The 24,115-nt window shown below is 50.4% G+C and overlaps 1 protein-coding gene across 14 annotated transcripts in view; it reads right to left on the bottom strand.

Annotated features, from left to right (window-relative positions):
* The window catches only part of SH3PXD2A (SH3 and PX domains 2A), a 243,862-nt gene that overhangs the window by 117,189 nt on the left and 102,558 nt on the right, over positions 1 to 24,115 (bottom strand). For 11 of the 14 annotated variants that reach the window (XM_081543957.1, XM_081543719.1, XM_081543741.1 and 8 more), the window contains one exon: positions 719 to 795. Coding sequence is in view for 9 of the 14 variants with exons in the window: in XM_081543719.1 (XP_081399845.1) it covers positions 719 to 795 (77 nt within the window). In the remaining 5 variants the exon portion in view is untranslated. Of the gene's footprint in view, positions 1 to 718; positions 796 to 1,534; positions 1,749 to 24,115 lie in introns of those variants that run through there. The other 3 variants (XM_081543799.1, XM_081543832.1, XM_081543862.1) reach the window with 3 other exon arrangements.

The following is a 24,115-nucleotide window of genomic DNA, read 5'->3' as shown; positions in this document are numbered from 1 at the left end:
TCGCCTGAATTCACACAGCCAGCAGGCATTCAAACCCAGGTGATCTGGCCATCTAGAGGCCATGTTCCAAGGCCACCGAAGTGGCAGCCACTCGTCCTCACTGCAGGGGTCCCAGGCTCTGGACAAAGTAGAAAGACAAATGGGTTCTGCTTCATGACCCTGCTGTCACTGCTTGTCTGTTTTTGGGCTTTGGCTGTTCTAATGTACGTACATACGTGTGTGTGTGCGCGCATGTGTGGTGAGTGTTTTCATCTATAAAGATGTATACATGAGCATCTGTATCTACCAAGACTTCTGTGTATAAACAAATATGCATTTCAGATGATACTGAACTCAAGACTGATTCCAAAATATCCCAAAGAGAATTCAAAGAAAGAGTTCTCCTGTATCCAGCAAGATGCCACGCATGGAATCCTTTCAGCGGAGGTCCCTGCACAGAGTTCCCAAGCTGGTGGAAGTGATTTAAAGGAGTGTTTTATAAACATGGACTCCTGAAAGGAGTAGAGCCCACAGCCCTTGTGCCCCAGAGGCAGTCGAGTCCTGGGGTGACCCCTCCCTGACGGACACCCACACCCACCCCTCTGGCCAGGGAACACCGGGCCTCAGGATGCATCTGCTAAACAGCAGCAGAGGGTTTTGAACAGACAACCCCTCTCCCCAGATGCAAAGACTCTCTGGCAGGTGGACCGCCCCTCCCCCGCTCCAGACGCCCTCTTACCCGGCAGTACTCATCGATGGGCTTCAGCCTTTTCACAGCTACGTCCCGGATGTGGCTCCTCCGGAAGAGGATTTTGCCTGGAAGAGAGATGCTCATGAGCTGGGAGATTCTGGGTAAAGCTGCCGTAGGGACCTGGGACCCTATGTTCCCTCTCCCTCAGCTTCTCAGCATCTTAGCTGGCCACCAAATGCCTCCACCTCCGCCTGCTGCCAAGAAAACAAGAGAGGAGTGGTCACCTCTCCCTGGGGGCAGGAGGCGCCCCAGGCCGAGGGTCCACGACCTTTGGGGCGGGTGAGGAGCCCCAGAGGCTGCCATCTCGGCCAAATCACCTTGTCTGGGTCTAATGGCAGGATCCATGCCCTGACATGGGTGCGGCTCTCAAGTGACCTCACGAATAAATACAAAGGGTGGCCCAACCCACACACTGTGCTTTGTTTTCAGGCCCATCCCTCCTTGAGAAATCGGCCTTCATTCCTGCCAGCCGGGCAGGAATTCCTATTCTTAGCTTAGGTGGGTGGCTATTTCCAGGGCAGGCACAGGCCAGTACAAGGAAGAGTGGCTACCCCAGCCAGATGGACCCCTCAGCAGGGCTGGTATATCCCTCTACAAGTACAGGCAAGGCTTCTGGGAAATGCCAGCTCCCAAACCTTCTCTATTGGTTACACTTGGAATCTGAACTCCTTGGTCTGATGCGTAGTGGCCATTAAAGTCCAGGTCAGTGCCTCCTTTTTAGAAGACTTCCTTGATTGCCAAGCTGAGAGTAATTACCCTCTTTCCAGAACATCCACATGTTTTGTCCAGTCCTAAGACACATACCACGTTCTGCCATGTATTGCTGACATTTGTAAGCCCCCTCTACCAGGGGCCTGTCTGACTCATCTTAGGGCCCGTAGAGCCCAGCATGTGGTGAGGGGCTCACCTCATGGCTTTAACAGGCACCTGTTGTCCCAAGACCACCCAGTTCCCCTCTGGAGAGCCTCCTTCCTCCATTTCTAACCATGTGGTTCAAATGGAGCTGACCACACCCCCTGTCAACAATGGTAGGTATGTGACCCAGTCTAGCTACCCAGAGTCACAGTGATTGGCTCAGAGATGGGCAAGGGGACAGGATCTGGACCAATGAGGGTCGGCCCTGAGACCTCTGCTGGTGTCCTCTTCCTCCCACACTTGCTAAGCTGGCAGGACGAAGGCCTGGAGCTCCTAGTGACCATCTCTATCATTGCCTGAGATGGAAACAAACCAAGAGAAAGGATCTGAGCCTGGGACAGAGTTGGTGCTCAATAATTTTTTCTTTTCTTTCTTCTTTTTCTTGGCTGTACCATGTGTCTTGTGGGATCTTTGTTCTCCAACCAGGGATTGAACCTGTGCCCTCGGCAGTGAAAGCATGGAGTCCTAACCACTGGATCACCAGAGAATTCCCTCAGTAAATGTTTCGTGAATGACTGAAAAGCAGAGCCAACAGATGGTGAAGGGCAGACCCATTTGACATCATTTGAGCCGCCAGATATAGCTGTTCCTGAACCCAGGGTCTACCTGGGACTTTTCACTTATATAAAATAATTCAATTCTCTAAAATTGAAATTTATTGGGAGATGCGTTTTAATCACTTGCATCTCATTTAGGAGTCCTAAATGAGATGATTCCCATTGCAAGTGAACAAATATGCAGACTGCATGTTAAGATACTTAAGCTTCCTCTATTGTTATCATTTGGTCACTAAGTTGTGTCTGACTCTTTCGCGACCTCAGGGACTGCAGCCCACCAGGCTCCTCTGTCCATGGGATTTCCCAAGCAAGAATACTGCAGTAGTTGTCATTTCTTCCTCCAGGGGTATCTTCCCAACCCAGGGATCAAACCCACATCTCCTGCTTGGCAGGAGGATTCTTTACCACTGAGTCACCAAGCCTGAGCATTGTGTTGGTCTACGTTGTCTCCCCAGAAGTAGATCCAGAGATGAGGAAGCGAGTGCAAGTTGTTTGTTTGGGAAGTGATCTTGGGAAGTAAGGCAGGACAGGCAAGGAAGTGTCACCCTGCCAGTTAATCACCAGGTGGCGGCAGCTCAGGTCTGTTGAGGAACTCGAGGCGCATGCAGAATGCACTGCAGAGGTATCCTCGACGAGGGCGAGGAGTCTGGGGTGTTTACCACCAACCCCCTGCTTGTCTGAGCTTCTGAGAGCACTGCTTCTCAGGCGCTCCTGGCTGAGGATGTTCCCATGGCTATAACAAAGTTCCCAGTTGTCCCCGTGAGCAGACTCTGGCAGGCAGAGGGGGATCGAAAGGGGCCCTGGGGGCCCTGGAAGCAGCTGCTACAGTGCTCCCTGACTTCCCTGTCACCACAGGTACTGGTCACCAGCCCTGTTCCATCCAGACTGCCGAGTACCTAACTCATTAAGTTGTGTATGACTTCTTGCTTATTTGTGTCCCTCACCTCTCCACACTCAGCGTAAACTGGAGGCCCTCCAGTGGCTGCTTGCTCCTCTTTCACCACACCTGCACTGAGCACAAGGCTGTGCATACAGCAGGCGTCCAATAGGCACTTGTTGATCCATACACCTCCCTCCCTCTCTCAGATGCTCCCTCGAGCTTCCCTTCCTCCCTTGCTCACAGAAGCCTGGTAGAGGGGCCGCGTCCCGGGCAGAGAGGTGACACTGTGCAGACTGGACAGTGTCATCAAGATAAATGGGCTCCTCCATGTGCCTTTTGAAAGGAGATAAAACGTGATTTATCAAGACATGGGAGACAACAGTCTTTCCTTGGGGGAAGATGTCACAGAGTTGGTATTCCTGGCCTCTTTGTCTCCTACCCTTTTTTGGTTGCCTGTCGCTCTGTTGCCTGAGGGCCATAGGAGTACACCTGTGCAGCCAAAGGGGATGGTGTGTGAGATAAATGCATGGTGGGAGGAGACCCGCTCTCCAGACCTATGAAATGACAGGCGGCCCTGGGCAGGGTTCTGGGCCTTCTACCTGAGCCGGTTAGCTGTCAGGAGCTGGAGGCCACCCAGGCTCAGTGACACCAGCGGCCTAACGGTATCTCACAAGAACCTGGAGGACTTGCTGGGAGGTAGAGCCCCTGGGAGGGGGCGGGGGCTGGGGTTGGGGGAGGGGTGGCCCCCAGACCTGGCTCTGTCCTGTGCTTCTTTCAAAGGAGAAAAAAGTAACTGATCCACTCTCCAAAAATAGCACTCCTGCTCTTTCTCATCCCATCACAGGACAAAAAGCAGAGAGATGAGGAGACAAACTAGGTCCCTCTTCCAGGCCTCCATCTCAGGGCTATGACTGGGTTTGGTATTCCTGAGATACACAGACACAGATATAGATATAGACATAGATAGATCAGATAGGACCTGATCCAGTTGCAGAGACAGAACTAGAAAAAAAAAATAGTTAAGGGACAATTAAGGCCTCCAGAGGTGCAGAAATTTAGAAGAGAGGGCTGGGGTAGCAGAGATAGGGAGGGGGCTGGGAGGGCTCCTCACCCACGCTGGCTCCTCACCCTACCTTGCCCCTCAAGCCCACCCTCTGCAGTCATGCCTCCAGGCTGGACACCTCCCATCTCCTTCCCAAGGCTCGTGGGTCTGTTGCTCAGGTATAAAGTCAGAGGAGAATTTCTGTACAAGCCATTTCCCAGTCAAGTTTCTGGACTCCTAACAGGGTTTCCCTCCTTCTCACTGAAATCCTGACTGGAGCACCGTCTTCTTTCCTTGGGGCCTTGGCACAGGCTGCCGGGAGTGGGGGAGGGGAGAAGGAGGGAGGGCAGATCTGGAAGGGACTCTACGGTCTTGACTTCTCTGTTAGGAATCCAAACCGCACTTGGAAAGCCAAACCGATGACCATATTAAAAGGGAGAGAAAGAGAAAGAAGGAGGAGGAACATCCCCATTAAGGAAGCCGGGACCACGGGGCATTAAAGGCCTCTTGTAAATGTAATTCAGCCCGTTTACGGCAAGGCCAGGAGAGGCCCCTGCTAGAGCCTTCAAAGCCAGGCAGATGCAGCCCCAGAAATATGATAAGCATCGTAAGGAAGATTACACCCGAGACCTGAGACAGACCTCAGGATTAACTCATTTCTGAAAGCGGAGAAGAGAGCTGTTGAGCCCGACAGGGCCTGAGCCTGTGAGTGGAGGCCCCTCTTCCTGCCACTCTGGGCTGGGCTGAGAGGGTGAGGGGCCCTCAGCTGGAGTCCTGGGTTCAAGTCCCACCCAGGCCACAGGCTGGCTGTGTGACCCTCCACCCCGGGGCCTGTGCATTCTCATCTGGAGACTGAAGGGCTGGGACTCAGTGGCTGCTTCCTTCAGAGTCCTAAGATGCATGTGGGGGTGGGGTCGTTGAGGGGTCAGACGAGGAGTGAGGGATAACAGTAGCTAGATGGTTACTCCTGCCAGGCACAGGCTAAGAGTTTTCCATTGGGTTCTTTGACCTAATCCTCACCGCTTTAATTTATTTTTTAAATTTTCTTGTAAGGTTTTTTTGATACGGACCAGTTTTTAAAAGTCTTTATTGAATTTGTCACAACATTGCTTCTGTTTTATGTTGTTTTTCTTTTCTTTTTTTTGTCTTCGAGGAATGTGAGATCTTAGCTCCCTGACCAGGGATCGAACCCATACCTGCTGCATTGGAAGATGAAGTCTGAACCACTGGACCACCAGGGGAGTCCCCTTACCACAATGTTATTAAAGCAACTGCTTTTACTATCCCCACTCTGCCCAGGAGGTGATGGTGGCTCAGAGAGGTTGAAGGACGTGTCCTAAGTCACACAGCTATTAAGTGGCTGAGTTGGGATTTCAACCTGGGGTTTTGGAGCTAAGATAGTGAGAGCGAGAGAGAAGGCAACAAATCTCCAAAGAATTCTTTGGGCTCAGATCATGTAAGGCGGTGAGAGCCACTGAGGATGTTCTTGTGTGTGTGATGGGAGCATGATTCACATCTCCTCCATGCCAGGTGCTGGGCTGGGGTCTGGGGAGTAGCTGCCTTGGGGTCTGAGTGGGAATGAAGCAAGCAATGAAACTAAGTGCTGATTGTGGAGGATGACTCATGCCATGGGGGTCTCTGCTGACCAGACACAAGTGAATGAATGAGTGGGTAAGAATGAGCAAGGGAATGAGCAAAAGGACCAATGGACCAACGAGGCAGGGAAGGAGAGGTGACCCAGTGTCTAGTGGACTTGGGGAGGAAGAGCTCCTTGAAACGGCAAACCTCCCTGTCCTTTAAAGGGCCCTTATTACCCCACCCCCATCCCCAGCCTGGCTGAGCAGGTGCCAGCCCACTGGGAACAGGGCGATGCTCACCCTCATAAGCAGGAGGGCAACACGTGGGGGAGGCTGACTCTGCCTCACCCCCACCCCCCCGCAGTCTGGCCTGACCTTCTCACCATGAGTGTCCACTCCGGGCAAGGACATACAGGTGGACATGACTCAGGAGGTCCCCTCATTTAGGTGGCAGAGTGTTTCTCCCTCTCACACAGGATACCAGGCACTTAATGAAGCATCTTAGTGGCACCTGAGGGGTCTTAGTAGTTGGCATTTGCTTCTAAAGAATGAATTATTTCAAGAAGGAGAGAGATGAGGACATGGCTCCTTCTCACTTGTAGGGAGAAGTGGTTAAAGAAAGGACTGAAATTTCTAAGAGCTGTTAAGCCCCAGGCCAGCCACAGCCCCAAGTTCCTCCTTGTGAAGTGTGGTATCCACGGGGATTCCTTGAGCAGGAGTTGGGGGTTCAGGCACAAAGGAAGAGCTGAAACACCAGACACAGCACCCATGGTGAGGGAGCCCCCACCCCAGCCATGAAGAACCTGCGGGAAAACTCCACGAACCAGGCATGTGTTCTGACAAATGCGCAAGTACCCACTACACAGAGGTAATAAGAGGGTACTGGCTACAGGGGAAATAGGGAAGGGCTGGCCTTGTGTGGTCTGTCCAGGCTGATCTATTCTTGGCAGACTCTCCTCTTCAATATCCACAGCATATATGCATGCATGAATACATCCTCATGTAACTCCCTTTTCCTTGCTATTTTTGCCATCTGAAATGCCACCCATCTACACATCCCTCCATCCAACCATCCATCCATCCATCACTTTCTTGATGGAGGGCCTGTTCCACTGATAACAGATGGGGGAGGCCCTGCTCTCAAGGTGTTTAGCTTCTAGGAGGGGAGGGGATGTGTATGGAAGGGATATAGTCTCTCATTTCCATGGAGACTGAGGAGGAGAAGAGCCAGGCACACAGAGCTCTGGGGCAAGAGGGCTCAGGCAGAGGCAACCACAGAGCAAAGATGGAAGAGGGAAAAGAAGCCATGTAGGAGTCTCACAAGCCACAGAAAGGAGTCTGGTTTTCTTCTAAGTGCCCTTGGGCCTGCCGACCCAAATCCCTCCCTATGTAAGGCTCAATTTCCATCATCTAAGGCCTTCTCCAGGAAGTCTTTCTTGAATGCTTGCCTCACCCTCCTTTACCAGCCTCCTGGACTGCTGGCAGTCACCCCACTTTTGCCCTCCCCTTCTGCTGTCGTGGGGAATTTTCAAGGGAGCTACCATTCTCAGGGGCCCCCCTCACCTTCCCAGGGGTCCCTGATGCATAGGCCAGCTCCCCACAGCCATCCTGGCCTCCGAGGACACAGGTGCTCCCAACCGTCTCTCTTCAGTGCAACCCAGAGAGCTAGGGCATCAGGGGGACTCACTTAAATTAGAGGGAGACCACAGGAGGCCCCAAGGTCCACAGACCACAGGACACAGAGTCCTCGTTTTCCACGAACATCACTCCTGCCTGTCTAATTGGATCTGAGGACAAAAAGGAAAGGGAGTGATTCAGGCTCCCAAGCTGCCAAAGCAAATGACCATACAACAGAAATGTGTTCTATCCCAGTTCTGAGGCCAGAAGTCTGAAATCAAAGTGTCAGCAGGGCTGCGCTCCCCCTGAAGGCTCTAGAGAACAATCCTTCCTTGACTATCCCAGCTTCTGGGGCCCTAGGTGTTCCTTGGTTTGCAGCAGCATCACTCCAGTCTCTGCCTCAGCCCGTGTCTCAAACCTCCCTTTGCCTTTCTCTTGTAAGGACACCTGTCCTTCGGTTTAGTGCCCATCTTAAATTCAGGATGACCTCATGTCAGGATCCTCAATTTAATTACATCTGCAAAGACCCATTTCCCAACTAAGGTCATGTTCACAGGTTCTGGGGATTAGGATGTGGACATATCTTTTGGGGGCCACTCTTCAAACCACTTACAAGGCTTATGGGAGAGTCCACAGGGCTGACCAGACACTTGAGAAAGTCTTGGATCCCTAAGTGGATTGTAATCATCCTGAGGTCACCCTGCTTATTTAACTTATATGCAGAGTACATCATGAGAAACGCTGGGCTGGAAGAAACACAAGCTGGAATCAAGATTGCCGGGAGAAATATCAATAACCTCAGATACGCGGATGACACCACCCTTATGGCAGAAAGTGAAGAAGAACTAAAGAGCCTCTTGATGAAAGTGAAAGAGGAGAGTGAAAAAGTTGGCTTAAAGCTCAACGTTCAGAAAACTAAGATCATGGCATCTGGTCCTATCACTTCATGGGAAATAGATGGGGAAACAGTGGAAACAGGGTCAGACTTTATTTTTTTGGGCTCCAAAATCACTGCTGATGGTGATTGCAGCCATGAAATTAAAAGACGCTTATTCCTTGGAAGGAAGGTTATGGCCAATCTAGATAGCATATTTAAAAGCAGAGACATTCCTTCGCCAACAAAAGTCCATCTAGTCAAGGCTATGGTTTTTCCAGTGGTCATGTATGGATGTGAGAGTTGGACAGTGAAGAAAGCTGAGTGCCGCAGAATTGATGCTTTTGAACTGTGGTGTTGGAGAAGACTCTTGAGAGTCCCTTGGACTGCAAGGAGATCCAATCAGTCCATCCTAAAAGAGATCAATCCTGGGTGTTCATTGGAAGGACTGATGTTGAAGCTGAAACTCCAATACTTTAGCCACCTCATGCGAAGAGTCGACTCATTGGAAAAGACCCTAATGCTGGGTAGGATTGGGGGCAGGAGGAGAAGGGGATGACAGAGGATGAGATGGTTGGATGGCATCACCAACTCCATGGACATGGGTTTGGGTAGACTCCAGGAGTTGGTGATGGACAGAGAGGCCTGGAGTGCTGCAATTCATGGGGTCGCAAAGAGTCAGACATGACTGAGCAACTGAACTGAACTGAACATCCTGAGGTCAGGCATGACTTTCTGTGCTCCCTTTATCTCTGGCAATACCTGGCATGGAGCTGGGTGTAATGAATGTGGGTGTTGCCTGATACCCTCAGGAGGGATGGGACAGTGTCTGGAGAGATGGGGTCAAGAGTCTCTGGAACCTAAAATGGGAGAGACAAACTGCTAGTATCTGAAAGCTAAGTGAATGGGGGACAGGGGTCCTCCCTGGCTCTGTGGACTGATGTGGTACCCTGGGGAGAAGAGACAAATTTCCCAAAGCAATTAGAGGAAAGAAGACGTGAGGGTTACTAGAGGGACCCCCTCACCCTACCCAAAATAACATGTATGAACATTTGTGCCCCTCAAAATTCATGTTGAAACCCTAATGCCCCCCGTGATGGTAATTAGGAAGTGAGGCCTGTGGGAGGTGATGAGGTCATGAGGGTGGAGCATTCATGAATGGGATTAGTGCCCTTATAAAGGGGGCCCCGCAGATCTAGCCCTTCTGACATTTGAGATGCAGACATAAGTCTGCAACCTGGAAGAGGGCCCTCACCTGACCACGCTGGAACCCTGATCTCAGACTTCCGGCCTCCAGAACTGTGAGAAATCAATTTCTGTTGTTTACAAGCCACCCAGGCTGTGGTATTCTGTGATAGCAGCCTGAACAGATAAGACAGGGTGACGAGACACAGGCAATGCCTATGGAGAGGAAAAGGGAATAATTAATCTTCTATTCCCCCAGCTCTCTGCAGGCTCACAACCTGGCGTGGGTCCTTGGGTGAAGTGGGTCAGGCCAGCAAACAGACCCTATGTCCGACTGCCCGGCTTGGGTGCCTCGCACGGCTGTGGTGCTGATAGACTGATGAAGGCAGAAGCTCTTAAAGAGCCTTGGGCGGAGGAGGACCAAGAGAACCTAATGCCTGAACCTGCTCAGGGCTCTTCCTTCACCACGAAAAACAACAAAAAACACCCCTCCTTCATTTTCATGCCTTCAGTTTCAAAGGGGCTGATACTACTAACCTCCAACTCCAGGAGTAACCCTAGGGGGCAGGAACCCAAACTGCTCCAAGGAGAATCAGCCTGAGACTTCGTTAATCATTCAGACCTGAGTACAAAGAGGCATCAGCTTTTCACTGGACAATAGGGTCTGGTTAGGGGAGGGAACACAGAGGCCCTGAGGGAAGGGAACACGGGTGGAAGGGAAGAGAATGGAGAAACAAGATCAGCCGTTGCTGGCTCCCCAGGTTTCTGCAAGCTGGTCCTGCCCTGGATGCTCAGCTGTTTGCTGACTGCAGCGGGAGGGCAGGCCCTTGCTTGTCTCTCCAGAGCTGCCCCTGAAGCCAGTATGCTGCCTCTGACCTGTTGCAGTCTGGGGACAGCCGGCCACCAGCTCACACTTGCTCTCAGCCTCTGATGTGGCTGAGATGACAGCCCCACTCTTTGCGGCCTTCTGCCTGGCTCAGTCTGCACTCTGCCCCCAAGCCTGCTTCTTACATGCTACACCTGGCCTTGCTTGCCCTTGACCCAGACCAGTAGAGACAAAGGGCCCTGTGGGCTGGGGGAAGGCTGGGGTGAAGCCCAGATGCTGAGGCTGGAAGTAGTAAGCACACACAAGTTCTGCAAGGACCTGGTCCCGCCGGGAAAGGTCCACAGCCCAGGGAATCCTGACTCCGTGTCCTGAGTTCTGGCTCCCACGAATCTCTCTCTTCCAAATCCATGCCAAGATCCCACCTTGGCTTAAAGTCTAGCATGGTAAGCATTTGTGGGTTTTGCCTGTCAGAATCTGTGCCCAAGTTTTCTTTGGAGGAATAATTTTTCCTTCATTCTCAGTCTGTGTGATTTTAGGAAGGCTCATCCTACCCTAAACTCCTAGAGATACCAATTAGTATAGTTCAGCCATGGGCATGTGACCCAAGTTGGTCGAGTGAGAATCAGAATGGGACTTCGGTGGAACCACCAGAAAGAGAAGTGCTTATTCTACAGGGGCTGCTAACTCATCAGCTGTAAGTCCCAAATCACTAGGAAAGCATCTTTGTACTTCCCCATCACCATTTGGGGAAAGCCTGAGAATGAAGTCACCAGAGAAGAAAGCAAAGCTGAGAGCTAGAGAGACCCAGCCATGCCTGAAACCATTACCCCTGAGGTTTTCAGTTAGGTGAGTCAATAAATTTCCACTTTTTTCTTAAACCAGATGGAGATGAGTCTAGTCCTTGTCACCAGGAGGCTCCTTTTTCAGGTGGGTCAAAAAGTTCATGTCAGTTTTTCTGTAACATCTTATGAAAAAACCCACATGAATTTTTGGCCAACCCAATACATCTAGTTCTGCCATTTACTGTTGTGTGATATGAGACAAGTCACAACCGAATTGCATCTCAGTCTCCTCAAACTGCAAAATGGGCACAGTAATGTCTAACTCAAAGGATTATCATGAGGAATCAATGAATAAGTGTATTAAAGCATTTAACGTGGAGCCCAGCCCATAGTAAATGTTGCACAAACGGGATGTCTTATGAGCCGACAAGTCCAGGTCAAGTAGGTGTGGGGTGGGGTGGGGTGAGGCCGGGGGCACCACCTGGCCCGGCCCACCTCCTCACTGGGCACATGGGGTCCAAGCACTGCAGTGCTCCTTGGGCACCCTTCTACCTGGTTTCCCCACCCAAGGCCGAACACTAACTCCCTTCAGCCTGTAGAACCTTTCCTGATTCAAACCCTGCCCCCTTAACACACTGTGTTTCCCCCATGGCTCCCGTTTCTCTTCCTCCATCCACCCGATTCAAAGAGCAGAGAACGTGACACAATGGAGGCAGGATTACTCACTGCATCCGTCCACCTTGGGCGCTCTGGGATGACTCACACAGGTGTGGCTGCCCCTCGGCACTCTCCGCCCCCGGTCCCACACACTCAGGGAAACGAGTTACAAAAACCCACTGGGGTTTTGTCACCGAGAAAAACCTTAACTTCCTGCAGCCGCAGCACGCTGACAGTAAGAACCGCCACACCGAGGAGGGAACAGCCATCTCCCGAGTTCTGGCATGGAGGCGCCCACTCCCAGTGCAGCCCAGGCTGAAGGGAACAAAATCTTTCACTCCTCCGTCCTCAGCGGGGCCGGGGTGGGGGGGTGGGGGTTTGGGGGTGTCTGCCAGAAAGAAAGCACCAAGTCCTGGAGTATCAGAGGTTTTAACGTGTCTTTACTGAACCAAATGGAATTGAAGGTTTTTTGAATGGTTTTATAGAGCTATGGGACCAGAACAACTTTCTTCTTTATTTTCTATAAGAAAGCGCTTTTTGGGAAGGGAAATATAAGGGTTGCAAAGAGTTGGACACTACTGAAGCAACTTAGTACGCACACATAATATACATACAGCAAAGTGCATATGCATGTATAAGACTCAATGAATTTCACAAACTGAACCCACCTATGTAACCAGAACCCAGGCCAAGAAATGGAGAAGAACTTCATGGTGCAGGAACAGATTTTAAGTGGGGGTTTTCTGGTACTTTGGGTCTGGCATGGATGTTAGACCTCTAGACTAACAGGGTGGGTCATATCTGTTGCAGAGAGGGGATACTAACACATTTATTGATTTTAGCAATATTTAATTTTATTTAAAAATACATGCTTTTATCATTTAATTCAAGTTGCAACAAATTTAAATGCATGGTGAATGTAGATCCCTGATATGAGGGAAGTGTGAAATGTGAACATGTTTGATTTGTTAATTGTCGTTAATTAGACAAGGAATAAATTACCTACAAGCTTAGCTGTGGGAAGAACAGTGGAAATAGAAACAAAGCATTTGAATTTGCTGACTTGTTCTCACTTGAGTTGGAGAATACCCAGGGTGGTCTTTAGCCCTGACATAGGCTGGAGATATTTCATGAACTATAAGGTCTTATTTTATTTATTTATTTGACTTCGCCAGGTCTTAATTGTGGTATATGGGATCTTCAGTTGGTGGCATGCGGGTTCAGGCCCCCTGCACTGGGAGCTCGGAGTTTTAGCCACTGGACTGCCAGGGAAGTCCCTATAAGAACTTAGTTTAGAGAAGCCTAGGTCTTATGAATTGCCTGTAAGGTAGCGGCATCTAAGGATTTCCAACAGATATCAGCTCAGAAAAGGATGTTTGTCCCAAAGGCACTGTGGGTTGGCAGAGAATGTGGGCTGCCCCAGCTTGACTCTGGGAGGAGAGAGAACATTGCAAGGTGGCCCTGAGCCTCAGAGGAGGAAGAGGTTTTGTATTAAATATAATATCATTTAAAGTGGCCACACTGAGGACAAATGTCACTTGGGTACCACTGAGGTTCCTCAGAGCGCAGGCTATGGCCTCATTCAGAGCTGAGCTTGGACAGGGCTGAACACACCCTGGCAGGTACTCGGTAAACTTACTCCAGTGGTGGGACAGGTGGCAAAGGCCGAGGGCACTGGCCTTCCCAGCCACGGTCACACTAGTCTGGTTTCACCTTTCAGCTGTATTTTTCTATTCTTGGTCTAGTGGGAACATTAAGAGAAACTAAAAATCTAGGACTGTTGAGCTGCCGACAGGAGGATCAGAGTGTGGGGTGTAGAGTTGAGAGGCCCAAGGTCTTTAAAATGTCTGTGTCCTGGGCACCTTAAGCTGCCTGAATATCAGGGTTCTCATTTGACAAGTGGGGTCACAGGGCTGGGATGCGGATTAGAAACAGTACTTGGGACAAACACAGCGCATAGTGCTGGGCACACTGGAGAGGAGTGACACGAGACACCTACTGTTACAGAGAAAGAGGAGGATGAGTCATGATGTTTGGCCAATTGTCCCTAATCTTAAGACTGCCTGATTTCCAATTCTACCCCCATCCCACCCCTGCTCCTGGTCCTTTTTTCCATCCAGAAGCCCAAATATTTTTTAAATGAAATCTTTCCTGGGACTTCCCTGGCACTCCAGTGGTTAGGACACCACACGTACACTGCCAAAAGCGAGGGTTCAATCCCTGGTTGGGGAACTAAGATCCTGCATGTCGCTTCCCAGCACGCTGAGAATAAAATTTAAACTCCTCACTGCAACCGGCAGGATCTGACTCATGCCTCTCTCTTCATCTCATCTCCCCAGGCCAGCACCAGGCATGCGGGGATTTAATTAGCACCACAAACACATCCAGAGCCTTCTCACCTCCTGCCTGAATGCCTGCCATTCCCTCTCCTGGGACAATTCCTGCTGACCTTTGCATGGCGAATGCCTTCTACGAATGCCTTCTATCCTTCAGGTCACCTCACTGCGAGGCCTTGACGGACCACTCTGCCTCCCTCTCCCAGGGCTTGATTGATTCTCTCCTAGATTTCACTGAGATTTGTAGTGATCTTGCCTCTTTACTTGCCTCTCTCAGTGAGATCCTATATGGGGTCTCCTTTACTAACTGTATCCTTAGGGCCCAGCAGAAGGACTGGTAGGCAGTGGCCCTTGGTTGACATTTGCTGCTGCATAAGTGTGAGTGTGTGTGTTGACACACTTTTGCTCCAGACTTATTTTTACACACACACACACTAGTATACATAGCTCTCCCCACATAGCTCGCCCCACACACACTGGGGCCTGCTGGACCAGACCAGGGCCGCGGCGGGGACGGACTCACCCTCCAGGATCCAGACAGAGTGGGGCCAGAGAGTGTGGTTGCTCAGAGCCCAGCATCAGGGCCAGGCGGTCCCCCACTCCGTGTGGGTGTGGGTGCGGCGGGCGTGGTGGGCAGTGGCTCAGCACCCTCCTTCTGGGAGCTTGGGAATAAAGGGCCCTATTCAGCCCTGGCAGTCTCAGCTCCTCCCTGCCAGGGGAGGCTGCCCTCAGGAAAGAGGACGGTGGGATGCTGGGCAGTGCTTCCCGGCAGGCTCTCCCTGTGGCATGGCCCACAGCAGGGACGGAGGATTTAGGGGGGAGCAGGCAGTCATCCAGGGCCTCTGGGGCTTGAAGAGACAGAGCAGAAAGCCCCAGCCAGATGAGGAGGCTGTGGGGCAGGCCAGGGCAGTCCTGGTTCAGCGGGCGATGCTGAAAGGCCTGGTTCACTGCTGATGCTCTGAAGTAGAGGAAAATCCCCAGGATGTGGAGGCCCATTGGATAATTGCCCCATAACCACAAGCCTGGCTGTGCCAGCCAGAGGGGTGCTTGTTTGGCAATCTGGGGTGGACACTGTTCCCAAAGCCGGCTTTTCTTGAGCTCTGGCTCTGTTGGTAGAACTGAGACCAGACAATCAACTCTCTTCAGCAACATCCTACCAATATCTTCCTTGATTCTATCACCTCTTGCAATGAAGGTGAGGATGATATAAATAATAGGTCACATTCACTGAGTAGTTGGTGTGTACAAAGCACTGTGCTGGGTACTTTATATTTATTCTCTTATTTGATCTTCACATCAACCTATGATCTAGGTAACTGGGTACCGTTCTACTCCCATCTTACAGGTAGGTAAACTGAAGGTCAGCAAAGTTGAGCGACCTGCCCAAGGTCACACAGCCAGTAAGTGGCAGAGCTGGAACAGCATGTGTCACAGTCTCTGTCCTTGGCAGTCTGAAAGTTCCTGGCCTCTTAATTCTTTAGTTGTGTTCCTTCTTTTCTGTGCACGTTTCCCCAGGTGGTACATCCCAACCCTACTCCACCCCATAAACATGGTCAGGATGGATCATTCACTCACTACTAACCATTCAGCTTTCCCCAGTGTGTGTGTGCTGACTGCCGGCTGGGACGTGATGGTGAACAGTATGCACAGCACACGGCCCCTGCCCTCACAGAGAACATGGTCTGGGTGGGTACTGTACTGCAGTGCAATCAGTTATGATGGGGACATACAAGAGGGAGACAGGCCTGAAAGGTGATAGGAATGCACCAGGTTAAGGGTAGGGGAAAGAATGTTCCAGGAGGATGGAAGCATGTGAGCAAAGGTCCAGGGATAAAAGAAATCAGCTAGGGTGAGTTCAGTGTGGCTGGCGGAATGAGAGAGAGAAAGAGTGTGTGTGTGAATGTGTGTGTGTGTGTGTGTGTGTGTGTGTGTGTGTGTGTGTGTGTGTGTGTGTGTGTGTGTGTGTGTGTGTGTAAGTGTGTTGGGGGAGGTTATGAGATGTGGTACTTGAACAATGGTAACAGGGGCTCAATAACATGGACCACACAGCAGAGGAGAGCCACTGACATTATACATTTCAGAAACACACGCTCCTGAACTCTTATGGCCACAGACCACAGTTTACACCTGGGAAGACACAGTTTCCTTAGACCCTTCCGAAGCCCTTCTCCCTCAAGTTTGAACCCTGAAGGGGACACACTTGTCCGGCATGCGTAGCACAAGCTCAAACCTGTGTTCTCACCAGTGTCTGTACCTACCACAATCCAAATGGATCCCGGAGGGTAAAACCAGGAGATCCCAGAGGTCATTGTGTCCAGCCCCCTCACTTTCTGAGGTCTAGGCTGAGCACAAAGAGGGCCATGTCTTGCTTGACTTTGCAGAGCAAGTTAGCAGCCAGGCTGGGACTCAGCAGGACTTGGGCTGGCAGCCTGGTTCCAGGGTGGACTTTGTAGCGTCTACACTTAAAATTTACATTCCCCAGAGTCCCCAGCTCAGCTATTTTTCCTACTTCCAATTTTTACCCCAATCCTAACCCAACAACAAGAGCTGCCACCATTGACACCATCTCACAGAACTGAGGACTCAAAGGAGCCTGTGGTAGTCTGCCTTCAAGGTGGTCCCTGGTGACTCTGGCCTCCTGGTCCTCACGCCTTATATCGTCCCCTCTCACAGTGAATAGGGCCAATCTGTGGGGCCAGTAGGACACTTTGGAAATGATGGTGTGACTTCCAAGACTAGGTTAGAAAAGGCATTGTGGCTTCCTTCTTGATTTTGCTCTGGGGTCACTTACACTGTGAAAAGACAGCTGTTGAGTCGTAAGGACACTCAAGCAGAGGTGCAGTTAGGAAGGAACTGAGGCCTCCTGCCAACAGCCAGCATCAGTCTGCAAGCCACAGAAGTGAGCCATCTTGCCAGTGGATCCTCCGGCCCCAGTCAACCCTTCAGATGACATCTTGATTAAAAACGTCATGAGAGAGCCCAGGTCAAAACCATGCACCTAAGCCATTCCTGAATTCCTGGCCTTAGAAACTGTGTGAGATAATAAATGTTTATTGTTTTGTGCTGCTAAATTTGGGGGAGGGATAATTTGTCATGCAGCAGTAGGTCACTGATACAGGGCCTGGCACTACTCTTGAGAGAATGAGAGTCCCTGGGTTACCTGAATCAGAGATATTTGGGGGATTGACTATAAATGCAGATTCCTGGGGTTTACCCAGACCCTCTGAATTAGAGAGAAGGGTAAAAGTCTGCATTTTAAATAAACATCCCCCCTCCCCCACAAGTGAATCTCATGTACCTTTTAGGCTTAGAAGCACTGAGCTAATCTAACTTACTTTACAGATCTAAAGAGGCTCAGAGAGCTGGTGGTTTGATCCTTATCACATATGCAAGTTGAGGCAGGCTTGGGAAGAGAATTAACACTAGATTTCTGGTTTGGTGTTCTTTCTACTTATTTCCTCCTTTGTCCATTCCATTTTGCATTTTTGAGAAGTGTGGGCTTTGCTTTCTTTTTCTTTTATTTATGTTAAAAATACTCACAAAGAAAAAGTGAAAGTCACTCAGTGGAGTCCGATTCTTTGCAACATTCTATACAGTTCTATACATTCTACAGACATTCTATACAGAATACTATACAGTCTATGGAATTCTCCAGGCCAGAATACTGGAGTGGGCAGCCATTCCCTTCTCCAGGGGATCTTCCCAACCCAGGGAAGATCTGAAGACACTGAAGCTCAGAGGTATCTTCTGACTTTCCCCAAGCCATACAGTCCTGGAACTAAAGCCAGGTCTGACTCCAGGCACTGTTACTTTGCTTCATTGAATGCGCCTGGTCACAAAAAAGATTTAGCAGAAGATGGGTGCCAGGGCAGCAAACAATGAGGGCATTTCTAGAGCCTAGAAAGAGAAACGAGGCCCCAGCAACAAGTCTGAAGTATCCCAAGAGACATCGAGCAGACGAACAGAGCTTGCTCACTGCCCAGGCCATCGTGATTTGTGACTGTCTACTGCTGGGCAGTGTTTGTGCCTCCAGATATTTGGGGGCAGTGTTATTTATAGGCCATGTTTCTATTTATAGTTTCATTGAATTTCTGCTCACCCTAGCTAGATTCCACTCCCCCACCCCCAGAAAGAAGAGGATAAGAACTCTTTTACCAGTTGTGTCAGGGCAAAGGTGAAGGTCAAAGCCTTGGCTGTGTGTGCAGCCTTTCAGCAGGAACCCTTCATGGGGAAGCATTCAAGACAAGGGGGCTTTCTACGCTTTCCAGAGGAAATGGGGGTTGGGGGAGGACACAAAGCTGGCCTTATACAGAGACAGCCGCATTCTGCCAACACAGTAGCATTTGAGGTGGGCCTAGAAGACCTCTGTTCCTCTAAAATGTTTTCCCTTTGCATGATATTTCACCATTAGGCACTTGTTCTTTTGGTCTTAATAGCTATTAGATGACAAAATGTTGAGACTGTGTGTGAGAAAACCTAGACAGTATCAAGTCCAGTAATTTCACAGGTGGAGAAACTTGGGCTTACAGAGGTGCTATGACCTGTCCTCATGGGGGGATCTGAATGAATAAGACGCGGTTCCTGCTTTTCAAAAACTTCAGTTTTCAAAATACCCGTGATCAAGGAAGAAGGAACTGAAGTTCAGAGGTATTTTCTGACTTGCCCTAAGTCACACACGGCTGGGACTAAAGCCAGGTCTGATTCCTTTCTGAATAAATGGACATCCATTACCATACATAGGAAACCATCTCAATGTTGGAAGAGCTGTCAGGCACAGCAAAAGAAACTGTGGACAGCAAAGCAGGCTCAGAATTTCTCTCTTACCCAGTTTTATGAATGAACAAGTATAACCAAGTGACATTTCCTAAGGTTCTATTTGGTGCTCCAAATGAAAACTTCCTGGTTTCAGGGTTACATTGAAAAATAAAGGTAAAGTGGGATTCCTTTCTTATTTTTAGTCCCCTGTTGAACCATGGTTTAGAAAATAGTTATCTGTGACGATTGTCACATGGTTACTTTATAAATTTATGTTTACAAAGCCAGCTGGCAGAAGTCATTCCTTCTGGGTACTATGCATGCAATCCCAGCATCTAACACTAGGTGGCTTGTTGAAGTTGGGTAGGTTAAGTGAAAAGGGAGAATGTGTTATCTAGAGAAGACCTTTACTGTCGGAACACTTTATCAAAAAGACAACACTGGTCAACCTCTAACTGATATAATTTAAAAAACCCATAATATGAAACTTGAAACAAAATCTAAAGAAATGCAAACACTCTGGTGTGGGTGGCATACCCTTTCTAGCCAGTGAGCCTTCTTCATCTGCAAAGTGTTGCTGTCATTGAAAGAGATGAATATAAGCACATGAAACCGTTTGCACAAAATTTGACAAAAATATGTACTTAATAAAGAGTAGCTATAATCCTTAAACAGAAATCTCTCAGTTACAACTGTTAATTTTGTTGAAAGTTCTAAGCCTACACATAGTTCCTCAGAAAGCTGTTTGCAACTTTTCTCCTGTAGCCAATTCAACAAAAAAGTATCCCTGGGCTACTGAGCTCACGTGTGAACTCTTTCTGCAACAAGCCTTACTATTTAAAAAGAAGAGCTCTGCCAACTACAGAGGTCTTACTTAAGCCATCTTCATCAATTACCAACTATTAAAGTTATAAATTCATCTTTCAGATCAGAAACAAGAAGCTGAGAGTAAAAAACTTGCCAATCAGAGAAAGCACCAAATTACCAGTCACTCCTTGTCTCAACTCTCCTCTTCTGGATTGTTTTGAAATTTAGGTCTGCAGTAACTGTTTTATAAAGAAGAGCAAAAGATACTCCTTTAGAATCTCAGTTTATTGTATTTTATTAATTTTTTTGTCTTTACCCTTTTGCTGGAGACTCCTTAAAAGAGACCCAAGCCTTTTCCCCCTCCTAACAGTACAACACAACTGTACATGTAGACTTTAGATACCATGTTATCATCAAAACCACCAGTGAACGGTTCCTGGGCTAGTCTCTCCCATCTCCCATCTCCAGAGAGACTTTTGAAACAAAAACCTTAGCAATCACCTTGGCCCCAAACTTCACCCCGTCTTGGAAGGGAGGGGACAGTGTGCTGACTTACTGATGACGAAGTGTGGCTGGGGCTTGAACACTCTTCTGGTTAGGCTGGTGATGGGGGGGAAGAGGGCTGTGCTGTGATATATACACCCATCCCACAGGGACCCAGAAACAGGCAGGCAACTCAGGTATGTGTAGGGGTGTGAGATCGACGAACTAGCCCTCATAGGTGTGATGCCTCGTCTCCCATGCACCTCTACTTCAGGTCAGAAATTGACTTACCAACACAGGGCCAGTGGTTTATATTATGTGAATGGCCTGAATGTAACCAAACACCCAGGAAGTGCTGAAGACAATCAGCCAGTCTACCGAAGGGCTCCACTAGACCTTAAACAGTGCTTCTCCAGCTTTCCTACACATACAAATATCCTGTGCATCTCATTAGAATGCAGACTGTAACTTAGTGGGTCTGGCATGGGGCCAAGACTCTGCATATCTAACGAGCTCTCCGATGAAGCTTTGCTGCTGATCTGCCAGCTAAATTTTGAACAGCAAACCTTGAAATGCACAAGATCGCCTGCAAGACCTCACTCTCGGAAAGGAGCTGAGAGAGACAGCTCAGCCTTTTGTGTTGAGCCCCTAACTAGGACTCACCAAGTAACCATCATGTATTGAGTGCTGGCTGTGTGCTTCATGGATAACATTTCATCTGATACTCTCAACAGTCCTGGGGGAATTTCACAGATGAAGGTCAGCAGGGAGGTGCAGAGATGCAGAGTAAAGCTAGCCCTGGGTCACAGGCTAGGCTGTGGAGAGTTTGAAGTGAGGCCTCCAGTGCTGACTGACATGCAACATGTACCAGCCTCCATCACAGAAAACACACAGTTTTGGACAACAAGCACCCAGGTGTGAACCCAGGGGTGTTTGAGCCCAAAGCTGGTGTTTGGAACCACGCTCTGGGGCTGGCAGAGCTGAGGAGTCACACGGTATATCCTTCAGCAATGCAGCTTTGGAAATTCTCCGAGATCTGCCCCGTTTGTCCTCATTAAGGGGAAATCCAGCCCCTGGGCTCCAGCCTGGGGAGAAATAGAAGTGTGGCCCTTCTCCCTCCCACCCTTCCCCTAAAGGGTAGAGAGAGGCCAGTGCTGCCAGCCTCATGCCCACCCCTTGCAGTGCCCTCGCTTCCTCCTCAGCTATCTGAAGGTGCATTCAAGTGAACAGACTTCACCTTCAGGCCATGCCAGTCCCTCAGGCCCACTGTGGTCTGGAGGCCGGGCTGCCTGGCATCCTGGGGCCTCCACTGTGGACACCAGTCCTTGCAGCCGTGGAGGTGAAGGGGGAGGGGTGCTCTCAGGGCCCACAGCTCGGAGCCAGGCGGCCCCTGGATGAATGGGGCATCAGTTCCTATAGGCCTGGGGTGTCTCCAAGAGCTAGCTCAGTTCTCGCCAGGGAAGAGCTCTGGCTCAGGGCTCTGTCCTTGGCTGGGTCCAGTTGGGGTGACCTTGAGCAAGCAGTGGAGGGGTCAGGCCAGGGACACCATGGAGATCTGCCACTAGTACCCCTTGCCTCCTAAGAAGGGGGGCCCTGAGCTCCCTCTCAATGGACCTCAGTGTTCTTCCTGCACCACCACTACCTCTGCCACCCCTTCTAACCCCTGGACCCAGACGCCAGAGCGCCTAGTGCCCGGAGGCTCCTGGGGAGGGAGGCTGGTGGTGGGACTTCCCACCACAAAGCATCTTTCATATGTGCCAGAGGCTTCAGCTAGCTCAGGGAGTGGGGGAAGTTTCCTTTCACCCCAGGGTGAAGTCCAAGGCCTGAGTTGGGGGAAAGGTCCTGGGAAAACTGGGTCTGCATCTTGGGCTGGGCTGCCCACAATAGAACCTGTGCGTCATCAGCCATTCTCAATCCCTCCCTCACCCCCAGCTCCAGTCCATCAGTGAGGCCTCCTGGCTATTCCTCTGAAATACATCTCAGGCCTACTTCCCTCCACACCATTGCCCAGCCCGGGCCAAGCCAGCCTCCTCTCTTGCTGGCCCCATCCAGCCTCCATGGGTCTCCCCACCCCACGCTCACTCCCTTTCCCTTCCAGTCTATCCCAGATGCTCAGCTGAGAATCCTTTCAAAACAGAAATCAGATCATGGGTCCTCAGCCTAAAAACTTCAGAGACCTCTCACCACACTGAGGACAAATCCTCACCCCTCAGTCTGGCCCAGGACCATGGCACAGCCTGGCTGGGTGTGGTAGCCATGCTGAAAGCTCACTGACCAGGCTTCTCACAGTGCCCCCCACCCACCCACCCAGGGGCCCAGCACCTGCTTTCTTCTCTGATCTCAGCTGCCCTCTTGCTCTCTCACCTGTGTCACACCTGAGCTCAGGTAACTGACCTGACACTTACATGAGTGTGAATTTACTGATAGTGCCACTCCTAGGGCACACCTGAGTGCCCTCTAAGCAGGAGTGAAAGGATGTGACCCTTGAAAAAGGATGTTTGGGCATGGGGTAAGCAAACCATTTATTTCCAGGGGGGAGGTGGGGAGATCAGGAATATCACGGAGACTGGAAGTCACTGGCCTCTGGTGACTTTGCCAACGTGCAAGATGACCCCGGTTGCTCTATCGAACTTCTAGTTTTCTGTATGCAACGTTGTGCCACAGTGATGAGCAAGAGTTACACTAGAATCCAGGACTCTGACTCTCTGTCCAGGGCACATTTTCCTGCACATTATATTAGGCAAGCTGACTGAGACCATACAAAGAATGCATTTCTGTTTATATCAGAGGCTTCTTGTTGAAGATACCCCAGGATATACTCCACCGGGGGCTGAGGATTTGGGGTGGACATTCAAGAGGCTGATTCTCTTCTAGAATTATCTATGGACAAGAAGATACATGGCACATGGTAACAAAGTGACTTGACTCTTGCCTTGGTCTGGAACTGAGGGAATGACATGGGGGAAGGACTAGGGGGCCTGAGCCACACTGACTTTTAAAAGTAAAAGGGGCCCTCGAGTGACTGCCTTCCCCAAAGCTCATTACCTCCAGGCAGACCTGGCAGCCACGAAGCTCACGATCCTGCTATGTTATCATGGTGTCAGGTCCAGAGATGCTCAGTCTTCTCCCCACTTTCTGCCCAGATCAACCATCTGGATCTTCAGCTCTTCAGAAAGGAGCTCTCTGCAGCTTTGAGAGAGACCGCAGGGAAGGCAGGAGCAGCAGGAAGCGCAGCTAGGGCTGCTCTGTGGCGCTGACTCAGCACAGAGAGGGCAGGCGGGCAGAGGGTGGCGCACAGGAAACCCACACGTCCTGCAGCCCAGCTGCCAGATGGAGAGGCAGGCTGGGAGCCCTGGAGCCTCTCCCTCGGCAGTTCACACCATGAGTTCTAGGCACTGTGTGCTTGCATTGGCATTCCAAACCGTGATTAACCCATTTGTCAGATGAGGAAACCGATCCGGGAGGCCTGTGACTGGGCCGCATGGCAGACCTTACACGCTCACACATGCATATGGAGCCCTCTCATTCCTGGGCAGCTCTGCCACAGGAGACACGCTGTGGAATCCTTGGTTCCACAACTCCTGTCTGCCCAGCTCACTGTAGCCACTCCACCCCCATATTCCCCACCTGCTTTACACACTTTCTGCTGTTCTTAAACATCCACACTCAGTTACACTTAGCCTGCTGGCCCCTCAGCCTGGCACCCCGGGCCCTGATCTGCCCACGTCTGGCTCAGTTCAGGCATCACCTCTGTAAAGCAGCCTTTTTGGATCACATAAGCTCAGGTGCGGGGCTTCCCCTATGGCTCAGTGGTAGAGAATCCCTGCAATGCAGGAGACACAGGAGGCAAGGGTTTGATCTCTGGGTCGGGAAGATCCGCTGGAGGAGAGCATGGCAATCCACCTCAGTATTGTTGCCTGGAGAATCCCATTGTCAGAGGAGCCTGGAGATTATAGAGTCACAAAGAGTAGGACGTGACTGAAGCAACTGAGCATGCATGCACACACGGAGCCCCAGTGGCATGACCTGGCTGATCTTCTTTCTGGCTCTTATCACTATTGGAAACTGCTCACTGGTTTGCTTCCAGTCTCC

This window comes from Giraffa tippelskirchi, chromosome 2, assembly GCF_054371585.1.
Source record: "Giraffa tippelskirchi isolate mGirTip1 chromosome 2, T2T-mGirTip1v1.2.pri, whole genome shotgun sequence".
Classification (NCBI taxonomy): domain Eukaryota; kingdom Metazoa; phylum Chordata; class Mammalia; order Artiodactyla; family Giraffidae; genus Giraffa; species Giraffa tippelskirchi.
Note: the sequence above shows the minus strand (reverse complement) of the source record. Positions and strands in the feature narration are given on the sequence as shown.